The sequence below is a fragment of the Populus trichocarpa genome, chromosome 5 (assembly GCF_000002775.5).
Source record: "Populus trichocarpa isolate Nisqually-1 chromosome 5, P.trichocarpa_v4.1, whole genome shotgun sequence".
Lineage (NCBI taxonomy): Eukaryota > Viridiplantae > Streptophyta > Magnoliopsida > Malpighiales > Salicaceae > Populus > Populus trichocarpa.
The window spans coordinates 3,042,317-3,066,295 of record NC_037289.2 but is presented as its reverse complement, the minus strand read 5'-3'; the positions used below and the strand labels follow the sequence as shown (position 1 = coordinate 3,066,295).

The 23,979-nt window shown below is 36.2% G+C and overlaps 3 protein-coding genes and 1 long non-coding RNA gene across 9 annotated transcripts in view; 2 read left to right on the top strand and 2 right to left on the bottom strand.

The window, feature by feature from the left end:
• Window positions 1-23,979, bottom strand: part of LOC112327584 (uncharacterized) — an 82,943-nt gene that overhangs the window by 20,281 nt on the left and 38,683 nt on the right. The gene's annotated exons all lie outside the window — the stretch shown is intronic.
• Window positions 788-17,747, top strand: LOC18098918 (cysteine synthase). 6 transcript variants are annotated; one of them, XM_052453019.1, is made up of 11 exons: window positions 788-935; window positions 14,494-14,546; window positions 14,651-14,760; window positions 14,866-14,923; window positions 15,207-15,470; window positions 15,552-15,689; window positions 15,778-15,829; window positions 16,141-16,220; window positions 16,722-16,781; window positions 17,033-17,113; window positions 17,232-17,747. In XM_052453019.1, the coding sequence occupies exons 1-11, from the start codon at window positions 914-916 to the stop codon at window positions 17,322-17,324; spliced, it is 1,011 nt and encodes a 336-aa protein (XP_052308979.1). In that variant the 5' UTR covers window positions 788-913; the 3' UTR covers window positions 17,325-17,747. The 6 variants fall into 6 exon arrangements, with proteins under 6 accessions (XP_052308979.1, XP_052308980.1, XP_024448807.1 ...); XM_052453020.1 differs by lacking the exon at window positions 788-935 and adding an exon at window positions 976-1,049; XM_024593039.2 differs by lacking the exon at window positions 788-935 and adding an exon at window positions 13,800-13,918.
• LOC18098921 (cysteine synthase) lies at window positions 1,433-4,588 on the top strand. The gene is made up of 10 exons (XM_024593034.2): window positions 1,433-1,485; window positions 1,648-1,757; window positions 1,863-1,920; window positions 2,204-2,467; window positions 2,547-2,684; window positions 2,773-2,824; window positions 3,153-3,232; window positions 3,728-3,787; window positions 4,136-4,216; window positions 4,312-4,588. Exons 1-10 carry the CDS (start codon window positions 1,447-1,449, stop codon window positions 4,402-4,404), a joined length of 975 nt encoding a protein of 324 aa, XP_024448802.1. The 5' UTR covers window positions 1,433-1,446; the 3' UTR covers window positions 4,405-4,588.
• LOC18098917 (late embryogenesis abundant protein D-34) lies at window positions 21,858-23,265 on the bottom strand. Its single transcript, XM_006382678.3, has 3 exons — window positions 22,734-23,265; window positions 22,258-22,551; window positions 21,858-22,185 (listed from the first exon to the last, which is right to left on the bottom strand). The coding sequence occupies exons 1-3, from the start codon at window positions 23,046-23,048 to the stop codon at window positions 22,003-22,005; spliced, it is 792 nt and encodes a 263-aa protein (XP_006382740.2). The 5' UTR covers window positions 23,049-23,265; the 3' UTR covers window positions 21,858-22,002.

The following is a 23,979-nucleotide window of genomic DNA, read 5'->3' as shown; positions in this document are numbered from 1 at the left end:
TTCATGATAGAGACATAAGATATTACGAGGTACAAAACAGCTGTTCGACAAGGTAGGATGGTATTGCCTTTAGGATAGGTCGACAGGAACTAGGAAGTGGTTCACCATGAACAGTTCCAAACAAACTAATTTGTTATCTTCTAAACCTATTATTATTTTCTTGACCTTACAAAGGCAAGTAAAGAAGAAAAGATCAAAGAAAAAATGAATATATGCATAATCAACTACTGCAAAATACTAAAAAATATACATGTAAGCATCCTAAAAGTCCAGTACGCCGCGTCGAATCAAGAAAACACGGGAACTGTTCAGAAGAAAAAGACAATCTCTTGTATGTGGATGTGTGTATGTATATATGTATCAATGCATGAATGAATTTCTGTATGTATATGTATTTATTTATCATCCCACGGCACACGACCAACTCCTTATCACATTTTGCGTATTATATCTTCAGAGATAAAGATTCCACGGCCTGTTTATTGTTTGTGTGTTTTAAAAAAAATATTTTTTTGTTATAATTAAATTGTTTTAATATATTAATATAAAAAATAAATAAAATATAATATTTTTTAAAATATTTTTAATTAAAAAATACTTAAAAAAAACATTATTACATTTCCACCGGACGCTGTTTAAAGTTGCAAGTCCTTGTGTTTTATCCTAATAAATAAACAAATAACATGCTTTGACCTTTTGTGGTTGTCAATATACGTGGTGTTGTTGTCGATTACTGGCATTGGCAAGTTTGACATTTCTCTGCTGCTGATATTGGTGCTTGACATAAGGGGGGTTTGACACTATTTAGATTTGATCAAAATCTGCAATTTTTATGGTTTCTGTACTGGGTATTTGACATTTCAAAGTTATTTCACTGTTTCGTCCTCCTTTTTTACACTCACAAGGATATCATATGACTTTTGAAGGCCCTTTGGGTAGGTTTTTCTTCAACTCTGCATCCCTTTCAAGCTTACTAGATTTCTAAAATCCCTTAGGCTTGGACATATCTTTCCCTTGTGACATTGACTAAAAGCTTTTGGTGATTACAAGTATCTATCTAATAATTGGAGTAATTCCAGTATTGTGTGCTTCCTTTCTATGAATCTTTTTGTGAAGTCTTATACTGTCAAGAGATATATCCATTTAGTGATTAGTTTTATATATGATAGCGAAATTGCCTGGTTAATTTTCTAGTTTACCACCTTATTAAAATGTTTTGTTGTTTGCTTAACTGTGTTGTTAGGTCCTAAATTCCAGCTTTTTTACTGCCATGTAAAACTAATTAATAACATGTACTTACAAGCCCGCAGTCTGCCTTTATAGAACTGATTGAAGAGATCATTTTGATGAGAGGAATGTTTGTGACTGTTAAGTTTTGATTTTTTTTTCTTGCATAGTTTCTTCAATCTCACATTTTTTTATCTGTATCCAGGTTGTGTAGGAAAAATGGAGGACAATTGTGCAATTAAGAAAGATGTCACTGAGGTCATTTTTCTTCATGATTACTTTACACTTCTGATGTTTCCTTTTTTAGGTTAAATAACAGTGATCTTAATTTCAGTTTGTTTAATTTCTTTACTAGTTTGGGATGATTGTTGTCGTTGTTGTTAGTTTGTTTCCTTTCTGATTTCTGAAGTGTTTCTGTAGTTAATAGGAAATACCCCGATGGTATATCTCAACAATGTTGCGGATGGCTGCGTAGCCCGCATCGCTGCCAAGCTAGAAATGATGGAACCTCTTTCCAGTGTTAAAGACAGGCATGCGACTTGTTCCCTAAAGTTTCTATTTACTGGTTTTAATTTTTTATTCTGATATCTTGTATTGGACCCGGCTCGTTTCATTAATCATTTTGTGACATGTAGGATTGGACATAGCATGATCAAAGATGCAGAAGATAAGGGCCTTATTACGCCAGGCAAGGTTAGTTGTAGAGTCCTCCATAGCTAATTAGCTATAGATGTGTTTTGTAAGAATTGTGATATACTACTAGAGTCCATTTCAAGTCCATGATGTAAGGTAACCTCACATCAGACCTATCTAGACTTCTGAAATATTGAGAATGGATGTTTGTGGAATTTTACTCCTTTAAGTGATGTGTGCTTACACGTGAATGGTTTGGATAGGTGATTGCTATATTTTGAATTTTGAAACGTATAATTTTCCTTAACCCTTTTCTGGCCATGTACCATCAAATTCATTGCAGACTGTGCTCATTGAGCCTACCAGTGGTAACACTGGCATTGCAGTAGCATTTATTGCTGCAGTGAAGGGGTACAAGGCTATCCTCATAATGCCAGCGACAATGAGTCTTGAGAGAAGAATTGTGCTGAGAGCTTTAGGAGCCGAGGTGTGCCTCACAGATCCAGCCAAGGGCTTTCAAGGGGTTCTTGACAAGTCTGATGAGATTTTAAATAATACTCCCAATGGCTATATGCTTCGGCAATTTGAAAATCCTGCCAATCCACAGGTATTCTATGCGACAACATCTTGCGGTGGGAAATGGATACTGGAATGCTGCATCTCTAAGTTTGTTATCTTTTGAGCAGATCCATTATGAAACCACAGGCCCAGAAATATGGAAGGACTCGAGAGGGAAAGTCGATGCATTTGTTGCTGGTATAGGGACCGGTGGTACAGTAACTGGAGCTGGGAAGTTCCTTAAAGAGAAAAATCCAGAGATTAAGGTAGTCTTCTGTTTGGTTTGTGAGAGATAGAACAAGAGAGCATGGTGACTGGCTATGTTAATGATACTTTTCACTTGTTTATGTCTAGGTGTACGGTGTAGAACCAACAGAAAGTGCAGTCTTGAATGGAGGAAAACCCGGTGGGAACTCTTTATGTCATTCTTGATTTTATAGCTATTTAAAACTGCACAAGGAAACTTGTAATTCAGATTTTCACAAATTTACTGTTTCTGTATTTAAAAGAAGAGGAAGCATAAATTGATTACCAAACTAGATGTTCACTGTTGATTAACTGACCGAGACTACTATGTAGTAATAAATTTGCAGATTGGTAGTCATCTAGTTGATCATGGAGATGTGCTGCTGATCTGATTGCATTTTAACTTTTAACTAAGATTTTAATATCCACAAATGTTGACCTTAATTACTGATTGACCTTAATTACTGACGTATTTTCACATGTGAAAGGTTCACATTGGATCCAAGGAATCGGTGCTGGTGTTGTCCCTCCTGTATTGGATGTTGACTTACTTGATGAAGTTGTTCAAGTAAGTATAAAATCCATTCTTATTCCACTTCACTGAATTGAACATACATAATCATCTGCTTGAGCTGCAGTCCTGCTATATCCTTTTTCAATGTTCAAGAATCAGTTTACCCAGAGAACTATCCAAAATCCCATTCTAGGTTTGACCTTGGCAGATCCCTTTCTATGGAGCACAATATTTTTCTTTGGCCTTGCATACATGTCTTTACCAGGTTCATGATCCCAACCCAGAGTGGCTATGCCACCCCACAACTTTAATATTGGAGTAGTTTCTTGGTCATTCAGACATCACAGTTTGATGCTTATTTGACCGCAATTCTGGTGCATTTCAGGACCTAAGGACTAGTTTAAAAGGGAGTTTTTTTTCTTTGGGGAACTCTTTTTTCTGGTTTTAGTTTTCTTTTTCTGATATTACAGAAGAGGAGAAACTCTCTTAAAACAAAAACGATATGAACATATTACTTTCATTAACTTCAGCGTTGCTTGGACTCTTTAGGTGTCAAGTGAGGAAGCCATTGATACAGCTAAACTGCTTGCCTTGAATGAAGGTTTGCTGGTAAGTTGACAAGTACTATCTCATTTGTGTTGTTGTTTTGTATAAAGACAAGGGGCAAAGGACTCTCAATCATTCTCTGCAATTTCTCAGTGATTTATTGGCTCGCACTAACAATGCAGAGTAGAGTACATAGCTTATATAGTCTTGATAAGAAAATTCTAGTCGTGACAGTACACTGTATCAAGTATTCTTGCTAGCATTTATTGAACAAGTTTAATACTTATCATTGATGGTCTTCAAAAATGACAGTCCCTTTTCTTTTATCACAAGAGACTTTGCATTCGGTCCGCCTTGCTTTCACCTTATGATACATATTATGAAATGTTTTTTATCTCTTTTCCCACACAGGTAGGGATTTCATCTGGTGCTGCAGCAGCCGCGGCAATAAAGGTGGCAAAGAGGCCAGAAAATGCTGGGAAACTCATCGTCGTGAGTGTGATTGTCTTCTTTAAATTTGGCACTTGAACTGCCTTGTAATTTAGTAACCCTCACACACACTAAATCCAATTCCATTTTTCATGCAGGTGATTTTCCCCAGCGCTGGCGAGCGCTATTTGTCTTCTGTGCTGTTTGATTCCGTTAGGGAAGAGGCAGAAAAGATGACCTATGATACTTGAGATGCTACACAAATTTTGGAGAACACTGCTTATAATTTCTGTGTCAATGGGTCAAAAATAATCAAATTGCTGCCCACTTGTTCGAATCATATTCTTAGCTGCAACATGAACTGGAAATCAGAAGACATTGATTAGTGACATTTCAAATGATTTTTCATGATGATATAAAACTGTTGTTGTACCACATGCATCCTCCCCATCATTTTCAGTTTTTCTCGCAGTGTTCACCAAAAGAATTGTCTCAAGGCCTTTTTCTTCTGAATTATCCAAGCCTGATTATTCTTGCTGATGAGTTTTAATTTGGCATCAGATTAGGTGGTGTCATTGATGAATTTTAGAAGATCTTGCATAGCACATTACATGAGCCAGTTTATGTTTGAAAATGGAATCACATTTTTTGACTTGTAACGATTTTGTGATGGCTTCCGTAATGCATCACAAATGAACTTACACGTTCATGTTCATTAATGTATAGTTGTAAACCTTGTCTGTTGACTCAAAAACCAGAGATTTAGTGCTTGATCTAAACTGAGTTAATGATTAAGAGTTGATCTAATTAGTTTTTTTTATTTAGTTGACTCGGTCTAAACTCGACCAAATCAACATCAAGGAAAAAAAAACTCATTTTAATAAAAATAATTACTCGAATTAAATCTTTCCCTAGTGATTCACATAAAAAAAGAGTATTAAAACTCTTTTTAATAAAAATAATTACTCGAATGAAACTGCAGTTTCTCAGTGTTCTCAGCATTGCAATGGTTGATTCATTGTGGTTGACAATCCTTGATGCTTTGTCCCATATCTTTCAAGGTTTGTCAAATTTCTTTTTCAAAAGAGGATATAGTGAGAATGAACTAAAGCTATGCATGTATCTGACTTGATGCTTAATGTGGAAGGTCGCAAGCAGAGGCTATTGTATTGGAAATATTGAAGGGTTATCAGGCATTCACTCAGGTACTCGTAGGTTTATTTCGGTTGTTTTATAATGCCTTGTCAGTTCTTACCTCACCAAAGTAAATATTAGTCTTCTATCCTTTTCTTACAGTTACAGTGGGATTTTCAACGATGTATCAATTCCTTTACCTTACAATGGACTTTGATGGTTTCCATGACTTAATTCTCAGGCATGTGGAGTGCTTCACGCTGTGGAACCTTTGAACTCTTTTCTAGCATCGCTTTGCAAATTCACAATCAATTTTCCAAATGAAGCAGAAAAGAGGAGGTAATTTCACATTTCACTATATGATTTCTTACCTCACAATCACTTTGCAAATTCACGTTTCGAGGCATTAGTTGAACAGAGAGATAGCATAGTCCTTGCTCAAAAGAATGTGCAGGTATTTAGTTTGGAATAGGGTTCGTGGCATACTTGTTTTACCTTAAAGGAACACTTGTTACGGCCATTTATTTGCTGATCCTAAATTCACTTTTTTTTTTCTTCCAAAACAAAAATAAAAAAATAAAATATAGACCGACGACGCGGAGAAGCAGGCCGAGGAGGATCTCAAACATATAGGAAAATCAAGCTACAATTTTGGAGAAAATTCGAGATCTAATTGTACCCCATTATGCCTAAAAATGGAAAAACATTGCAAATTGAAGGTCAAATTAAATGATTATTGGATGAAGTTGCATAAAAGTTAAGTCCAAGGACATAATTAAATTTTTAATAGGCCACTTTGATTTAATTATGGGCTAAATTGAAGTTTAATTATGTTTAAGAATTAATTTAGATCCAATTGAAGGATTTGATTAAGTGCAAGGGCTTAATTATACTTTAAATGGGTCAAATTAATTTTATTAGGGCCTTAATTGGTGAAAAATTAAGTTTGGGAGCGCAATTCAGGCTTAATTTAGAAGATTTGAATTTTAGAAGACCAAATTTAATTTTTACCGAGTTAATTGATTGCAATTAAGGGCAAAATTGCAAAAAAATTAAAGTTTTGGTGTCAATTAAGGGTCAAATTGAAACATTTCGCAGCCAAGGACCAATCTGTAAAAGGCGCTGAATTATAGGGATTTAATTGACAAACACCGGGGGTGAAATTGAAGAAATTGAAAGTTTAATGGTCAATTAGGGGCTAAATTGATGAAACTCGAGACCAAGAACTAAATTGAAAAGGGCGCACAAATACGGGGTTGATGTTGAAGTTTGTCCGAGGGCAAAATTGTATAAAATTAAAAGTTTGAAGTCAATCAGGGGTGTAATTTTTCTCTAGTGAAGACAAGATTACCCTTTTCCATCCCCTATAAATAGGGGTGGATTTCATGGCCCAGACATGAAGAAAATCGGGTCCAAAATCAGCTAAAAACCAGCTTCTTCCCCCTTTTCTGCTGCCAGCCGAATTTCTCCCTTTTTTTTCTCTCTCCGTCGCCTCATCAACCTCAGCACCATCGGGAACAAGTACAACACAACCTCCTCCACCAACCCATATTCTCGCCGGCAATAAAGGCAGCCATCAAGAGTTTCTCTCTCCTGTAGACCTCTCATATCTTCTCCTCTCTCTCTGCCACCAGCCTACACCGTTGTGACCGCCAACCATAAGTCGTCGCCGCGCCAGGTAGCCTGCTCCTCTTCTTCTTCCTTGTTCATCGTGTGAACAGTAGGTGTGAATTATAATTCACGTCCTCCTATTCATGCATGAACAATGGACTTTGGGTTGGGCCAGTTCTGGCCCTGTGTAAACGGCTTGGCCGGGCCCAACCCAAAAAAAAATAAAAGAAAAAAAGAGATCTGCCCAACCAAAATTTCCTGGGCTCGACCCAAAAAAAATAAAAGAAAAAAAGAGATTTACCCAACCCAACTTTCTTGGACTTGGCCCAATTAACTAGGCCGACCTAACCCCCATATTTTATAATAATATAATATTAAAAAAAAACAAAAAAAATTCAAATTTTTTCAAAAAAATCCTTTCAAAAATTTGTGATTTTATTGCATGTTTTTCTATCATTTTTTTAAAATATTGGGTTGTATTTTTACATTGTAAGATACAAATCCAGTATTAAAATACCCGGTTTTCTATGAAATATTTCTAAAAAATTAAAAAAATATCAAAACTTTTAAATTAATTTTCCTTTTCAAAAAAACTAAAAATATTTTGTTTCCATGCATACGGTCAAATCCTAAATAGTTTTCCAAGCATATTTTTTAAAAAAATTGCATTTTTTTCTCATGTTTCCAAAAAGCAAAAAAAAATGGATATCATAACCAGTTTATGATCGTCCATTAGGATTTGACCAAAATATCAAAAACCATTTATCAATCATTTTTTATTAGGATCTAGATGTAGATTTTAATATCTGTGGGGTGTAAAACTACACAATAGAGTATACCCTCAGGTATTTAAGATACAAGGTATAAAATAAATGTGTTGCTAAAATTTAGACTTTAGAATGGTTAGGATTAAACTCAATGAGGTAGAGACTCTCTTACGAAGGGAGATCTACCTTAAACTTTAGAAAAAGACCAACAAATAGAAACCCGATTTAGAAAAACAATCAAATAACAATTCATCTTACCTTAAGTAGGGTGCACTGGGGGTAAAATGTCTTTCTCTTGCACAACCGGTCCCTTACCCAGTCTCTCGCAAACCATAGGTTCCTAGTAACCATAATACTAGGTGACGCCTTCTGAATCTTAATCATAATTTTATGATTAAGCTCAAAACTCTTTTCCTTCCTAACAACAATATCTCCTCATAAGGCATAAAAAGCTCGTCTTCACCCCCGTAGTCGCGCGCCCTGCGACAATGCTATTTGATTCTTTATATATATATATATATATATATATATATATAGAGAGAGAGAGAGAGAGTGTGTGTGTGTTTATTTCAATTGCTTATGCAATGTTGGCCTTAAGGGCCCTCTTCAATGTTGCTCATCGGTTGCACAATGTTTTGGGGCCATCGTGGGTTTTGGTATGTGGGTTACTTTTATTATTTGTTAGAAATAGATGGTGTTCACAACTTATAAGTTTATTTTCTAAAAATTATAGGTGTTGGAAACTCTAGCAGCTTTAGACCGAACAATTCATTCTTCGCATACCACCACACAGGTAATTCTAGAAAAATATGGTTTAGATTTGACAAATGGTTGCTTCTTGTTGGTCTTATTTGTGTGGAAAGTACATGTTGTGGAAAATTAAATAGAAGTTATCATTTTGGTTGGTTTAAATAACTTTGAACCAAACCAAAAATTTGAAATTATAAAAATAAAATATAATGGAGCAATGATTTTGTTTAAATTAATGCTTCAGTTCGCGAAGCATATTCCTCCAACTCTCAAGAAAAAAAGCAATGTCTCTTGAGCTCAACGCATGTTGCAAGTGATTCTAGTGGCAGTGCTGCCATGACGGTTTGAAGCATTAACAACAAACCCACTGGAAATTTTAGTGGATGATCGACGAGTACAAGAGGTCTGAGCGGTTTGACGGGTCATATGGGTCACAGGATCTCTTATCGCAAGAAAAATCCCCAAAATATTTCAATAGAGGACGCTGATTTAACCAAGACAGGCGTCGTTCTGACTCTGAAAAAGGACGCCCTTGTTGTTCCTATGGTGGAGAATCAGGCCATTAAGTCCAAACTTGTTATGAGGTGCATGGATATTCAACAGGCCACCCAAAAGCAAGATATGGTTCAGGCCCAAGACGTTTCAGCAACAATAACAAGCATGCAACTAATCATGTGTCCAAAGACTTCTCTAAAGAAGATGGACAACTAGTTGTTGGGATTTCAAAGGCTCAATTAAAACAGTTATTATCACTTCTTAACAACAAAAATGAAGGATCTGGCTTTCAAGCAAATGCTATAACCAATCAAGGTTTTTCTGAAGTCGCTTCTCGCAGTTGGATCATTGATAGTGGGGCTACAAATCATATTTCTTCATCATCTAAATTATTTTTCGGCAAAGATAAAAAATGCTCATTACCTCTCGTACTACTACCTAGTAGAGAAAAGGCTAATATTGTTGCAAAAGGATCATTGCCTCTAAATTCCATCTAGTATTTACATGATGTGCTATGTGTACCTACATTCAAAGTAGATTTGATATTTACCAGTCGTCTAACGAGAGACCTGAATTGTTCAGTAATGTTTTTTTCTTTATTGGTGTATTTTGCAGGATCTGGCTTGCGGGAGGATGATTGGTTTGGGTAAACAACATGACATACTATATTATTTGGTGGCACTAGCGACGAAGAAATTCATGACCAACTATTCCTTGCCCACAAACCGATCGGGCCTGCAATCTCACCATCCCATCCATCGATCTATGGTATAATTGCTTACGACATATGTCACCTCCTCATTTAAGTTTCATTGCCAAGAAGTTTTCAAATTTTTTCGTTCAGTCTAATAATACTTGCCTTATATGTCTTTTAGCTAAGCAGAGTCGTTTACTTTTTAGTCCTAGTGTAATTTCTTCTATAAAACCTTTTAAGATAATTCATTGCGACATTAGGGGTTGTTATCGACACCCTTCTTTTTCTGGTGCTTATTACTTTTTTACTATTGTTGATGATTATACATGTTTCACATGGATTTTCTTAATGCGACACAAAGATGAAACACAATCACTTCTAAAACACTGCTTTAGTTATGTCCTCACTCAATTCGAAACTCACATTTTTAAAAGTGACAATGGTGGAGAATTTATCTCCTTTCGTTCTTTCTTTCAAGATAATGGTGTTGTTTTTCAATATTTTTGTATTACATACCTCAACAAAATGGGGTTATGGAACATAAACATTGTCACATCTTATAAGTAGCTCGAGCTTTGAGATTTCAAGCTCAACTCCCAACCCATTTTTTTTAGGGGGGTGTGCTCTTACTCCTGTACATATCATCAATCGACTCCCTTCTTTGGTTCTTTCTTTCAAAACTCCTTTTGAACTTCTCTACACAAAACCACCTTTTTTTTCTCATCTTCGTGTCTTTGGTTGTTTAGCCTATGCTACTAATATCCCTGCTTCTCACAAATTTAACCACCGTTCCATCCCCTCACTTTTTATCAGTTATCCCATCGGTCAAAAGGCATACAAATTATTTGATTTGTCGACCAAAAAGATTTTCACTAGCCACGATGTGAGATTCCATAAAAATATTTCTCCTAGTGCATTTGTCAAGCCTAATTATGTTCTTTCTCCTCCGAACACAAATTCTGGCCCAATTCCCCTTGTAGCCCACGACACTTTTTTTTTTATTTCACTTCACACAATCATCATCCAACCACATTGTTGTCTCCTTCCCTCAATTCACAACCCACGCCTACCCCTCTCTCCTCTGTCAGAACCAACATCTCTATATCCTCTAGCCATCCTACGCACATATAAACGTCGACCCAAGACTATTGCTTGATCTAACCCGTTCGATCATTCTGACCAAATGGATTGTTGCGACTCTTCCTCTCTTATTATCTCTGCAAGTCCATCACCGCCATCAATTTCACCCTCTCTAGTGCCCGAATCCTCTTTCAACCATCTTCCCCTCCAGTCTCCACAATCACCTCTCTTCTCATCTAAAACCAATCTCGTACCCATACCTAAACCCGCTATATTTCGTCGCTTCAGCTGCCATACCAGTCCGCTGGTAAAACTCAATGATTATGTATGCTCCAATGTTTGCTCCGCCCAATCGTCCTCCTTATTGCCAAGTCCAACCAAATATACATACTATCCACTGGCCAATTATGTTTCATATCACAGATATAAGCCTGCATATCTTTTTTTTGTTGCTCAAGTTAGTAATGTATATAAGCCTGCATATCTTTTTTTTTTTGCTCAAGTTAGTAATGTCATGGAACCCAACTCTTATTTGGAAGTCGTTGCTCATCCTGAGTGGTAGGAAGCCATACGTTCTGAATTGTAAGCTCTCCAATACAATGACACTTGGTCTCTTACTCCAGTCCCAAAAGGCAAGACACTGATTGGTTGTCGATGGATATATAAAATTAAGCACCATTCAGATGGTTCTATCGAGAGGCACAAAACCCAATTGGTCGCAAAGGGCTTCATTTAGCTCGAAAGTGTTGATTATTAGGATACCTTTTCTCCCACTGCCAAGATTGTCTCAGTTTACTGCTTGCTTGTGTTGGCCGCAACTCATGACTGGTCCCTTCATCAACTGGACATCAACAATGCCTAAATTCACGGCGACATATTTGAGGAAATATATGTCTTCGCTACCAGGGCTTGTGTAACAGAGGGAGGAAACCTTGGTGTGTCACCTTCATAAGTCATTGTACGGTTTGAAACAAACGTCTCGCCAAGTTCTCATAAGCTATTCACTCCGCTGGTTATGTACAATCTCAAGTCGATCATTCTCTATTCACTAACAACAAGGCAAGTCCTTTACTGCAACTAAAAAATTTCTGCATAGTCATTTTCATTTAAAGATCTTGGTGTTTTGAAATACTTTCTTGGCATTGAGGTTTATGCTTCTAAAAATAGGATTTTTATTTCCCAACATAAATATGCGTTAGAAATCATTAAGGATGCATGGCTGTTGGACGCGACCCCTATTGATACTCTTATGGAACAAGGTTTGAAATTATCAGATAAGAGCAACTTTCTTAAAGATCTGGGTCGATATAGAAGATTAGTCGGCAGATTAATTTACCTAACTGTTTTGAGACCATATATAACATGTTGTACATGTCTTGAGTAGTTTTATGCACCAACCCGAAAACTTCATATCCAACCCGAAAACTTCATATGGAAGCAACTCTTCGGGTTGTCCGATATCTAAAAGGTGCACCTGGCCAAGGCCTATTCTTCTCTTCGAATAATGATTTCAAGTTGAGAGCTTACTGTGACTTGGATTGGCCAGGTTGTCCACTCATTAGGAAATCTACTACAGGTTATTGTGTCTTTCTTAGACCTTCATTCATAGTTTGGAGATTGAAACAACAGAAAACAATTTCAATCTCTTCCACAGAGGCCAAATATCGTGCAATTATAGAAGCCTGTTGTGAGTTGACATGGCTTCAATATCTATTAAGGAACTTCGGACTTTCACATTATGAATTTGCCTTGCTATATTGTGACAACAAGGTTGTCTTATACATTGCAACCAACCTAGTTTTTCATGCGAGAATTAGGCATTAGAGACAAGGTCCAAGATGGTTCCGTGATTTTAGGATATGTAAATTATGCACATCAATTAGCAGATGTCTTGAAGAACCCTTGGGGAAAGAAATCTTTATTCCTATGATTCTTAAGTTAGAGGTAGGGGTGAACAAAAAAAATGAAAAACTGATTAAACCGAGAAAACTGGAAAAAAATAACCGAAAAAACTGAACCGTGAAAAAAAACCGATTAAAATTTTGAAAAAACCGACCAGTTCGGTTCGGTTTTATAAGCCTGAAACTGAAAAAACTAAACCGAACCCAAACCGAAAGAAAACCGAACCGAGCCAAACCGGTTTTTGTCCAAAAAAAACCGAACCGAACCGAAACCGGTCAGTTTGAACCGGTTTCGGTTAATTTTTTTTTAAATTTCGGTTTGGTTTTTTTTTTATATAAGAACCGAACCGAAAATGATCACCCCTAGTTAGAGGTGCAGGATATTCACTCTAGGGGGAGAGTTATGAAATTCACATCTTCCTTGTTAGGAATAGAATAGATAATCTGTATATATTAACTTTTCTATTGTAATGCCTAATTTATAGGAAGACAACCTATAATTTAATAACTGATTCCTGACTTGTAAGAATGTTTAGAAGTCTCTTTTAGCAATAATATATTCATTCCAGCAAATTCAATCTCTCTTTCATCTTTTCAAAGCGGCCATGCAGCAGTCATATTAACAATGGAGATGGAAAATATCGTGCCTCCCTAAATATCTCAATTTACCTAATTGAAGAACAGCACAAGGACTAGAGAGGAGGGCCTGACTGCTGCTACTTGCCTCCCTAAATATCTCAAGGTTCATGATAGAGACATAAGATATTACAAAGAAAAAATGAATATATTCATAATCAACAACTGCAAAATACTAAAAAATTTACATATAAGCATCCCAGTACGCTGCTTCGAATCAAGAAAACACGGGAACTGTTCAAAAGAAAAGGACAATCTCTTGTATGTGGATGTGTGTGTGTGTGTGTATGTATCTATGCATGGCAGAATTTCTGAATGTATATGTATCTATTTATCATCCCAAGGCACACAGCCAGCTCCATTTCACATGTTGCTGATTATATCTTGGCCTTCTGGAGATAAAGATTCGACGGTGCTAAGACCACTATTTTCGAGAAAAAATCTAAAATTCTTTGTATTTTTTAATAAAATTGTTATAATATATTAATATCAAAAATAAATTTTTAAAAATAAAAAAATATTGTTCAATCCCTTATAAATAGACACATAACATGCTTAGACCTCCTGTGGTTGTCAATAGATGTGGTGTTGTTGTCAATTACTGGAATAGGAAAGTTTGACGTTTCTCTGCTGCTGATAATGGTGCTTGACACAAAGGGGGTTTGACAAGATTGGATCAAAACCTGCAATTTTTATGGTTTCTGTATTTGACATTTCAAAGTTATTTCACTGTTTCGTCCTCCTTTTTTGCACTCACAAGCATATCATATGACTTTTGAGGGACCTTTGGGTAGGTTTTTCCTCAAATCTGCATCCCTTTCAAGCTTACTAGATTCCTAAAATTCCTTAGGCTTGGAGATATCTTTCCCTTGTGATATTGACTAAAAGCTTTTGGTGATTATAAGTATCTACCTAATAATTGGAGTAATTTTCAGTATTGTGTGCTTCCATTCTATTAATCTTTTTTTGAAGTCTTATACTGTCAAGAGCTATATCCATTTAGTGATTAGTTTTATATATGATAGCGAAATTGCCTGGTTAATTTTCTAGTTTACCACCTTATTAAAATGTTTTGTTGTTTGCTTAACTGTGTTTTTAGGTCCTAAATTCCACCTTTTTTACTGCCATGTAAAACTAATTAATAACAGGTACCTGCAAGCCTGCAGTCTGCCTATATAATTTTGATGCGAGGAATGTTTGTGACTGTAAAGTTTTTAATTTTTTTTCTTACATAGTTTCTTCAATCTCACATTTTTTTTTATCTGTTTCCAGGTTGTGTAGGAAAAATGGAGGACAATTGTGCAATTAAGAAAGATGTCACTGAGGTCATTTTTCTTCATGATTACTTTACATTCTAGTTTGGGATGATTGTTGTTATTGTTGTTGTTGTTAGTTTGTTTCCTTTCTGATTTCTGAAGTGTTTCTGTAGTTAATAGGAAATACCCCGATGGTATATCTCAACAATGTTGTGGATGGCTGCGTAGCCCGCATCGCCGCCAAGCTAGAAATGATGGAACCTCTTTCCAGTGTTAAGGACAGGCATGCGACTTGTTCCCTAAAGTTTCTATTTACTGGTTTTAATTTTTTATTCTGATATCTTGTATTGGACCCGGCTCGTTTCATTAATCATTTTGTGACATGTAGGATTGGACATAGCATGATCAAAGATGCAGAAGATAAGGGCCTTATTACGCCAGGCAAGGTTAGTTGTAGAGTCCTCCATAGCTAATTAGCTATAGATGTGTTTTGTAAGAATTGTGATATACTACTAGAGTCCATTTCAAGTCCATGATGTAAGGTAACCTCACATCAGACCTATCTAGACTTCTGAAATATTGAGAATGGATGTTTGTGGAATTTTACTCCTTTAAGTGATGTGTGCTTACACGTGAATGGTTTGGATAGGTGATTGCTATATTTTGAATTTTGAAACGTATAATTTTCCTTAACCCTTTTCTGGCCATGTACCATCAAATTCTTTGCAGACTGTGCTCATTGAGCCTACCGGTGGTAACACTGGCATTGGAGTAGCATTTATTGCTGCAGTGAAGGGGTACAAGGCTATCCTTGCAATGCCAGCGACAATGAGTCTTGAGAGAAGAATTGTGCTGAGAGCTTTAGGAGCCGAGGTGTACCTCACAGATCCAGCCAAGGGTTTTCAAGGGGTTCTTGACAAGGCTGTTGAGATATTAAATAATACTCCCGATGGCTATATGCTTCGGCAATTTGAAAATCCCGCCAATCCACAGGTATTCTATGCGACAACATCTTGTGGTGGGAAATGGATATACTGGAATGCTGCATCTCTAAGTTTGTTATCTTTTGAGCAGATCCATTATGAAACCACAGGCCCAGAAATATGGAAGGACTCGAGAGGGAAAGTCGATGCATTTGTTGCTGGTATAGGGACCGGTGGTACAGTAACTGGAGCTGGGAAGTTCCTTAAAGAGAAAAATCCAGAGATTAAGGTAGTCTTCTGTTTGGTTTGTGAGAGATAGAACAAGACAGCATGGTGACTGGCTATGTTAATGATACTTTTCACTTGTTTATGTCTAGGTGTACGGTGTAGAACCAACAGAAAGTGCAGTCTTGCATGGAGGAAAACCCGGTGGGAACTCTCTATGCCATTCTCTATTTTATAGCTATTTAAAACTGCACAAGGAAACTTGTAATTCAGATTTTCACAAATTTACTGTTTCTGTATTTAAAAGAAGAGGAAGCATAAATTGATTACCAAACTAGATGTTCATTGTTGATTAACTGACCAAGACTACTATGTAGTAATAAATTTGCATATTGTTAGTCATCTAGTTGATCATGGAGATGTGCTGCTGATCTGATTGCATTTTAACTTTTAACTAAGATGGTAAAATCCACAAATGTTGACCTTAATTACTGACGTATTTTCACTTGGGAAAGGTTCACATCATATCCAAGGAATCGGTGCTGGTATTGTCCCTCCTGTATTGGATGTTGACTTACTTGATGAAGTTGTTCAAGTAAGTATAAAATCCCTTCTTATTACACTTTCACTGAATTGAACATACATAATCATCTGCTTGAGCTGCAGTCCTGGTATATCCTTTTTCAATGTTCAAGAATCAGTTCACCCAGAGAACTATCCAAAATCCCATTCTAGGTTTGACCTTGGCTGGACCCTTTCTATGGAGCACATTTTTTTTCTTTGACCTTGCATGCATGTCTTTACCAGGTTCATGATCCCAACCCAGAGTGGCTACGCCACCCCCACAACTTTAATATTGGATTAGTTTCTTGGTCATTTAGACATCACAGTTTGATGCTTATTTTATTTGATGTAATTCTTGTGCATTTCAGGACCTAAGGACTAGTTTAAAAGGGAGTTTTTTTCTTTGGGGAACTCTTTTTTTCTGGTTTTAGTTTTCTTGTTCTGATATTACAGAAGAGGAGAAACTCTCTTAAAACAAAAACGATATGAACATATTACTTTCTTTAACTTCAGCGTTGCTTTGACTCTTTAGGTGTCAAGTGAGGAAGCCATTGAAACTGCTAAACTGCTTGCCTTGAATGAAGGTTTGCTGGTAAGTCAACAAGTACTATCTCATTTGTGTTGTTGTTTTGTATAAAGACAAGGGACAAAGAACTCTCAATCATTCTCTGCAATTTCTCAGTGATTTATTGGCTCGCACTAACAATGCAGAGTACATAGCTTATATAGTCGTGACAGTACACTGTATCAAGTATTCTTGCTAGCATTCTTTGAACAAGTTTAATACTTACCATTGATTGTCTTAAAAAATGGCGTTGTTTTTTTTTCTCTTTTCCCACACAGGTAGGGATTTCATCTGGTGCTGCAGCAGCTGCAGCAATAAAGGTGGCAAAGAGGCCAGAAAATGCTGGGAAACTCATCGTCGTAAGTGTGATTTTCTTCTTTAAATTTTGCACTTGAACTGCCTTGTAATTTATTATGACACACTCACACACTGAATCCAATTCCATTTACTTAGTCATGCATTTTTCTTTTCATGCAGGTGATTTTCCCCAGCGCTGGCGAGCGCTATTTGTCTTCTGTGCTGTTTGATTCCGTTAGGGAAGAGGCAGAAAAGATGACCTATGATACTTGAGATGCTACACAAATTTTGGAGAACACTAATAAATAAAGACAAATGTTGTCAACAACATGGGATACATGCTGTTGCTTCTAGATCTATGTCTAATCAAGGCCTAAGATTGAAGGATTTAAATGCCAGAGACCAAGATTGAGCACGTTGTCAATTCAATGGGTTTTTTCCTCGAATTCTTGACTTTGAGTTCGATTAGGGAAGCTTTTGGGATTTTTTTGTTGCTTTACCTCTTGTCTTTGGTCTTTTTTTTCTCTTCCATTTAACACCTGAGGAAGTAAAAACCATTTCCTTTTACTATTTCGTCCTACAATCTCAAATGCACAATCTGTGTTTTTGTGGAGGTTGCTCTGGTTTCTTCTTCAGGAATGTGTTGCTGTTTGGTATGCCCATGCTTTATATTAAATATTGTTGTTGCATCGCCTATTTATTTATTGACCTTTATTTTTGGAGAAAATTTCTAGAACTATATGAATTAATAATTGAAAAAATAATTGAGAAATATATGTAGTTCAAGATATTTAATATTACGGGATATTTATTCGGTTGTGTTTGTTAGATTTATTTATTAAAATAATTTTTTTATTCAATCAAACGATAATAGAAATAAACACACATTAAATTGATTGAATAAAATAAAAAGATAAATTATACAAGGTTATACATATTAGAAATATTATTTGAAAATAAATATTTTGTATTTTTAAAATAGAGTTTATTTATACAAAAGATAAAAAAAAATATAGATCAATTGGAAAAACTTCTTCAAAAATTAAATGCATACAAAATAACAAAAAATAATAATTTAAAAAAAGCTTTATAAATAAAATAAAATAAAAGGAGATACTAATCTAAATAAAATTAAAAAAATTAAAAAGAGAAAAGGCTAGTGTAGGCTCATTTTTTGTTTTCGCATATGAGGCGGGCGGCATTTTATCCGTCCTGATTTTTCTAAAATTGTTAGTATTACTCATCTTCTAGCTACTGTAGGAGCTGAAAAAACAGGCCTGGTGGTTTTTTTTTACATTAGAATTGAATTTTCAATTTATTTTTTACTCAAAACACCTATAAAACATCATATGTAACTTGATAAACTCATTTATGGAGTAAAAAAACCCAAAAACTCAACCTGAAATCAACTAGAAATAAAAAATCTTACCAAAATCAGATTTGTTTTTCTTGGAAATCACAAGGTAAAAAACCCCTAATGTGAGCTCCAATGCTCCATTTATCAAGAGAAATAATATAACATCAATTTCAACTATTTTATGGTTGGAATTGGCACTAACATAAATTTTCTTTCTCTAGCGTTGAATTCTGACGACTCTCTCATCTCTCTTGTTGTTATCTATTTTTGGGTTCCCACAAAACAAAACAAAAATGAAGATGAGAAAATATAAAAAAATATATCAAAAAATATTCGAAAGAAATCCAAAAAATAATAGGAGTGAAAAAGAATGTTGGAATGCTGAAATGCTGAAAAAAGAATAAAATTGGTTAAGGAGGTTCAAAATGCAAAATGTTAAAATTTAACAGTATATTTTTGACTGATGAAAGCTCTATTGACAAAGAAAATTCAAGTTGAGGAAGAAAAATCTAAAATCAGATGTTTATGGACTCAATTAAATTTTATCTAAGGTTTAATTGAATTTATGGAGGGTTTGATTTGAAGAAAATTTGATTTTTAAGTCAATTTAGGCTTTTATTAGAAGAAATTAAAGTTCCAGGGTCCAATTATAATTTTGAAAAGTTGATTTGGTCAAATCAGGGGCTTCATTGCATAATTATTGAAGTTTGATGGTCAATTAGGGACTTAATTGAAACAATCCGAAACCAAGGACCAAACCAGAAAAGGCTCTAAAATCAAGGGATCCAATTACAATTCATACGGGGGGCTTGATTACAAAATTGTCAAAACAGCCAAGGACCGAATCGAAAATATTCATTTTGAAATTTTGAAACGGCGCCGTTTCCTTAAAGAGCACTATTCATCCTCCTTCAAAGAAAGCCGTTTTCAGCATTAAAACAGGGATATGTTTTGCAGCAAATTGCTCCAATTATGGGGCACGTTTTATGGCTGCTATCCCGGAGACCGTTACCACCGCAGTGCTTTCCTCGGGCTATAAAATCCAGAGGAGGAACCGTCGCCAGGGGGGGGGGGAAGAGAACAAAAGGAGGGGGAAGCAGAACAGAGGGGAGACGAGACAGGGAGGAGAAGAAGATAGACAGAGAAGAATATAAGCACTGTAATATCTCTCCGGTCTCTTTCTCTCCGTCGCTGGAAACGCCACTAGCACCGTGAGCTACCAGCAGCACCGCCACAGCCAAAAAACAAAACAGAGAGCAAAAGAAGGGAAACACGCAGAGAAGAGGAAGAACTGTCGACCGGCCAGAATCAGCTCCCCAGGCCGCCACCACCAGCACCTCCACGAAGCCGCTGCAGAGAGACAAGAACACTGTTTACAGGGAGAACGAAAAAAAACAGGGGAAGAAGATAGCACACCGAAGCAGAGGAAAGAATTAGGAGGACCAACGTCTGCCACCACAGCCGGTTGCCGCGACGCCAACGCCACCAGCACCGTGAACTACAGCGCCTCCATTCCAGGTAATCCTATTCCCTTTGTTTTAATTTCTGCGCTTGAAACAGGGGCTCGTTTTTGCAATTTGCAAAAACGAGCATGAACAGTGCGAAGGTAATATAATTACCTTCGCACTGTTCCATGCACTCGTAAAATTTTACGCGTGCATGGTTTGTTTGGGTCACTGGCTTGGGCCAGTGACCATGCACGGGTGGCTGGGTCCAGCCCAGCCACATGGGCCGGGTTGGGCCCAGCCCGAAAATAAAAAACAAATTTCTTCAAAAAAATTCATTTCAAAAATCTGTGATTTTCCGCAAATATTTTACTGTATTTTGATAAATATCGGTTTGTATTTTTATACTGTAAAGATACAACTTCGGTATTAAATACCTGATTTTCGTCAAAAAAGAAAATAATAATAATAAAATAAAATAATTTTTTTTTGTTTTCATGCATACTGCCAAGTCTCTCTAAAAAAAATAAAAAAAAAATCATATTGTATCTTCATAAAAAAAAGGGGGGGGGGTTTAGCATGCATTTTGGTTTTAATAACTAGTTTATTAAAGTCACGAGAACTGACCAATATTTCAAAAATTTTAAAAAAAATATTTTGTTTTCTTTTAATATCTGGGGTTACGACCTTATACGTAAGATGTATTCTGGATATTAAATTCTTTTATTGATGTTAGAACGGTTAGATTTTACCCGATAAGCAAGGATCTCCTTACCGAGGAGAACTTTTCTTAAAACGTAGACGGATCAACAACTAGAAAACACGACAAGAGCTTAGATTTTATCAGACAATAAAACAATGCAGCCTACCTTAGGTAGGGCGTATTTGGGTGCTAATATATTCCCTTTACGCAACCAGTCCCCGTACCCGATCTCTTAGACCAGTTAGGGTTTTTAGTGACCAAAATATTAGGTGGCGACTCTCATTCCATTTTTCCACTCATAAAAGATAAGAATTTCTTGTTTCCCCCACATTTTCCACATTTTTAGATAATATAAAATTTTAAGGGTATATGTTTTCGCTGCGACGCCGCACACATGCGACATCTCTCACACTAGGGGCCAAGAAATAAGAAAAATGAAGTTTTGAACCAAATTGATTTTTTCCTTTAATTTTAGAAATTGAAGGGATCCAATATCTATAATTTGTAAAGTATAGGGACTAAAATAAATATTTTGCCAAATCATTTTACAATATAGCCTGATAAAAAGTTTGTTTCATTCAGGATTTTGATTTACCAAGTATTTGTTTTCAGTTATGATGAAGCCAGTGACTGGAACATGACAAGATCTGAAGTCCGCAAAATCTCAATCGTGGTACTTTTGGCCAGATGTGTATGCATCTTTTAAAGATTTTTGATTGATGAGAATGACCTAGGCATGTAGCTTCTGTCTCTGCAAATTTTCAGCACCTTATTTGTTTGCTCCACTTCTTTATGCTTGTTGCACTATGCATTTGTTCCTGCAGGTGAACGTCCGCTGCCAACAAGAAGCCTTGAAGAAACAACCTACGTCCTTCAAGAACTGGATCGTCTGACAATCCACTCGGAAACAGCATCTGTGCTACCTTGAAATAAATTCTTTCATCCTCTTAAATGTTGCCTATCAAGATTAATTTTACGAGACTTCAAATTGTTTTTTGGCATTAGCGATGCTAATCACAATTGAAAATCATGACCTAATTTACACGAGGATCTGCACTCTTCAAGGGGTGCTAAATCCTCGTCTGCAAAAGAATTAAGAGAGTTCCAAGATTCAAGAGATCAATGTGACACAATTTTGCTATGGCATTTAGTCTCTTTCGCCACTGATCATTTTAAGACAGAACGCTGATCATTCAGTAATGCTGCTCATATCGTTTTGATGATGATTTAGTGCTCCTCAATTCATATAATGTCTCGAAAAGACAGAAGGACATGGGAGATAACGAGAACAGAGAGAGGGAGAACTTATTAATCCGTTCCTTTCTTTATCATGCAGAACCATACAGTGCAGAAGGTAACAAAACTTGACTCTCAAGTAATTTATTTCATAGCCTATCAGAAATAACAGACACGCATGATTATACCAAAAATTAAATCTCTAGCTACTTAAGATTCTTTCTTATTTTTAGTGTTATTCTGCTGGTTGAGCCTTGCAGCAGCAGCCACAGAAGCAGCCACACCAGCAGGGTTTGTAGTCAAGAATGGATCGTTCCTCATTTCTGCTCCTGTCACCCCTTCAGCATCTTTTCTCGTCGCCGGCTTATCTGCTGGTAACTTTGAAGTTGCATCCTGCAACAAATTTTATGTTATTGGGGCTCCCGTAATCACACTAAGCTAATTGTCATTTGTTTATGCACTTACTGCAAGAACATCTGACAGTTTTGTCTTGTCCTCGTCCTTCGTCATTCTTGCATTGATGGTTGCTGCTGACTGGGCCGCGGCTGCAACTCCACCAGGAGTAATGGTTGTCCGGCCAGTGGCTCTTACTTCAGCTGCTTGAATTGCTGCTGCATCACTCCATTCAACAGGCTTCTGCCCACATGATAGGGCAGTGGCTTCAAGTGCTTCACCAATTGTGATCCCAGCATCAACCTGTTGGAATAAGGGTGGTGGTGACTGCACTAATGGAGCCCTTTGATCAAAGTCCCTAACAATCTGTTAATTATATATATAAAAAATAATATTAATAAATCACTGATAATTAATATATCAGCACTGACTGAATTTCATTCTTGAAATTATAGAAACTATGGGCAAAATGAAATCAAATTAAATTACGAAATATCCTCTGTGTTTTATACAAATACAAGGAAGATAAAAAAGAGAAAGCAACCAACCTGACCACCAATTGCTTCTGTTATTATACGCCTCCCAGGCATCTCAGTCTCAGTGGCACTCACTCCCTGATAATTAGCAACATCATTGACATCACTGTGACCAACAAACCCAGCTCTCTCATTTCTCATAGCAGCAGATTGCATCATTGAGGCAGCACCACCTCTCTGAATCTGCCCCATCAATGCATTCTCTGCTGTCTGCATCATTGCAGCATCTCTTGGTGCCACTGGCTTCTCAGCAAGCTCACCTTCCACAGAAAACACATCTCCATACTTGATGGGTTCTTGAGGCCTTTGTTGCTGTCGTTGGCTCATTTTCTATATGATTAATTGGTACTTCGTGTTGAAGGTTTGTAATAATTAAGGTTTCTTCCTTTCCTTGTTTCTTGTTCAATCAGGCAATTGTAATGAAGGGCCATGCTATACGTTCTTGAGAGCAAGCAAGATTTGGACACGTTTAGTTATGAAGTGAAACGTGGAGAGATTTAGAGAGACATCTTCACGTTACAGAAACACTTGGCTGATCTTGAGATGATTTGCTAAATCCCATGTGCTTGTTCTGGACAGAAATTCATGGAGGTGACAAGAGACACATGGCATTTACGTGCAAAGATGATGACTCGGTCCAATAGGTAATATTCTAGGCTACCATGGTGGTGCTTGGTTAAACATTTAGATCATCGGGAAATAATAACTGTATTTTTGAAGTGTAATTTGATGATAAATGGTGAATTACTAGAAATCCGAGTAGTTTAGCGAGAGAGTTTTGGATTGTATAATTGATTAATTAATTTATCCTAGCAACTTCATTTATTCTTTCTAATTAAAATGGTTGGTAGCTTATACTTAGTACATGGTAGATTAAGGTGTCTTGTATCTAATACTTGTAAAAGATCTCTTTTAATAAAAGTAAGGATTCTCTGATATTTAAATAAATATTTTTTTTAACAAAAATACAATAATATTCTAAAGAAAAGTTCTGAAAATATATATGTAGTAGAGAATAAAAATTATAAATCTTTGTTCTGAATGTCTTATGCCATAAGTCTTGTCTTTTATGGAGAGAGTGATTGGTGTATAATTTCATCTTTATGATATTTTAAGTTGTATTGTAAGTTATAATTCACTCATTTTATCCATAAAAAAGATAGAGACATGACAGGTTATGAAAAACTTTAATATACTTAATGGTTATGGCGGAGTGCGGACTTGTTTGTTTAATTAAGCCTAATTATTGAGAAATAGA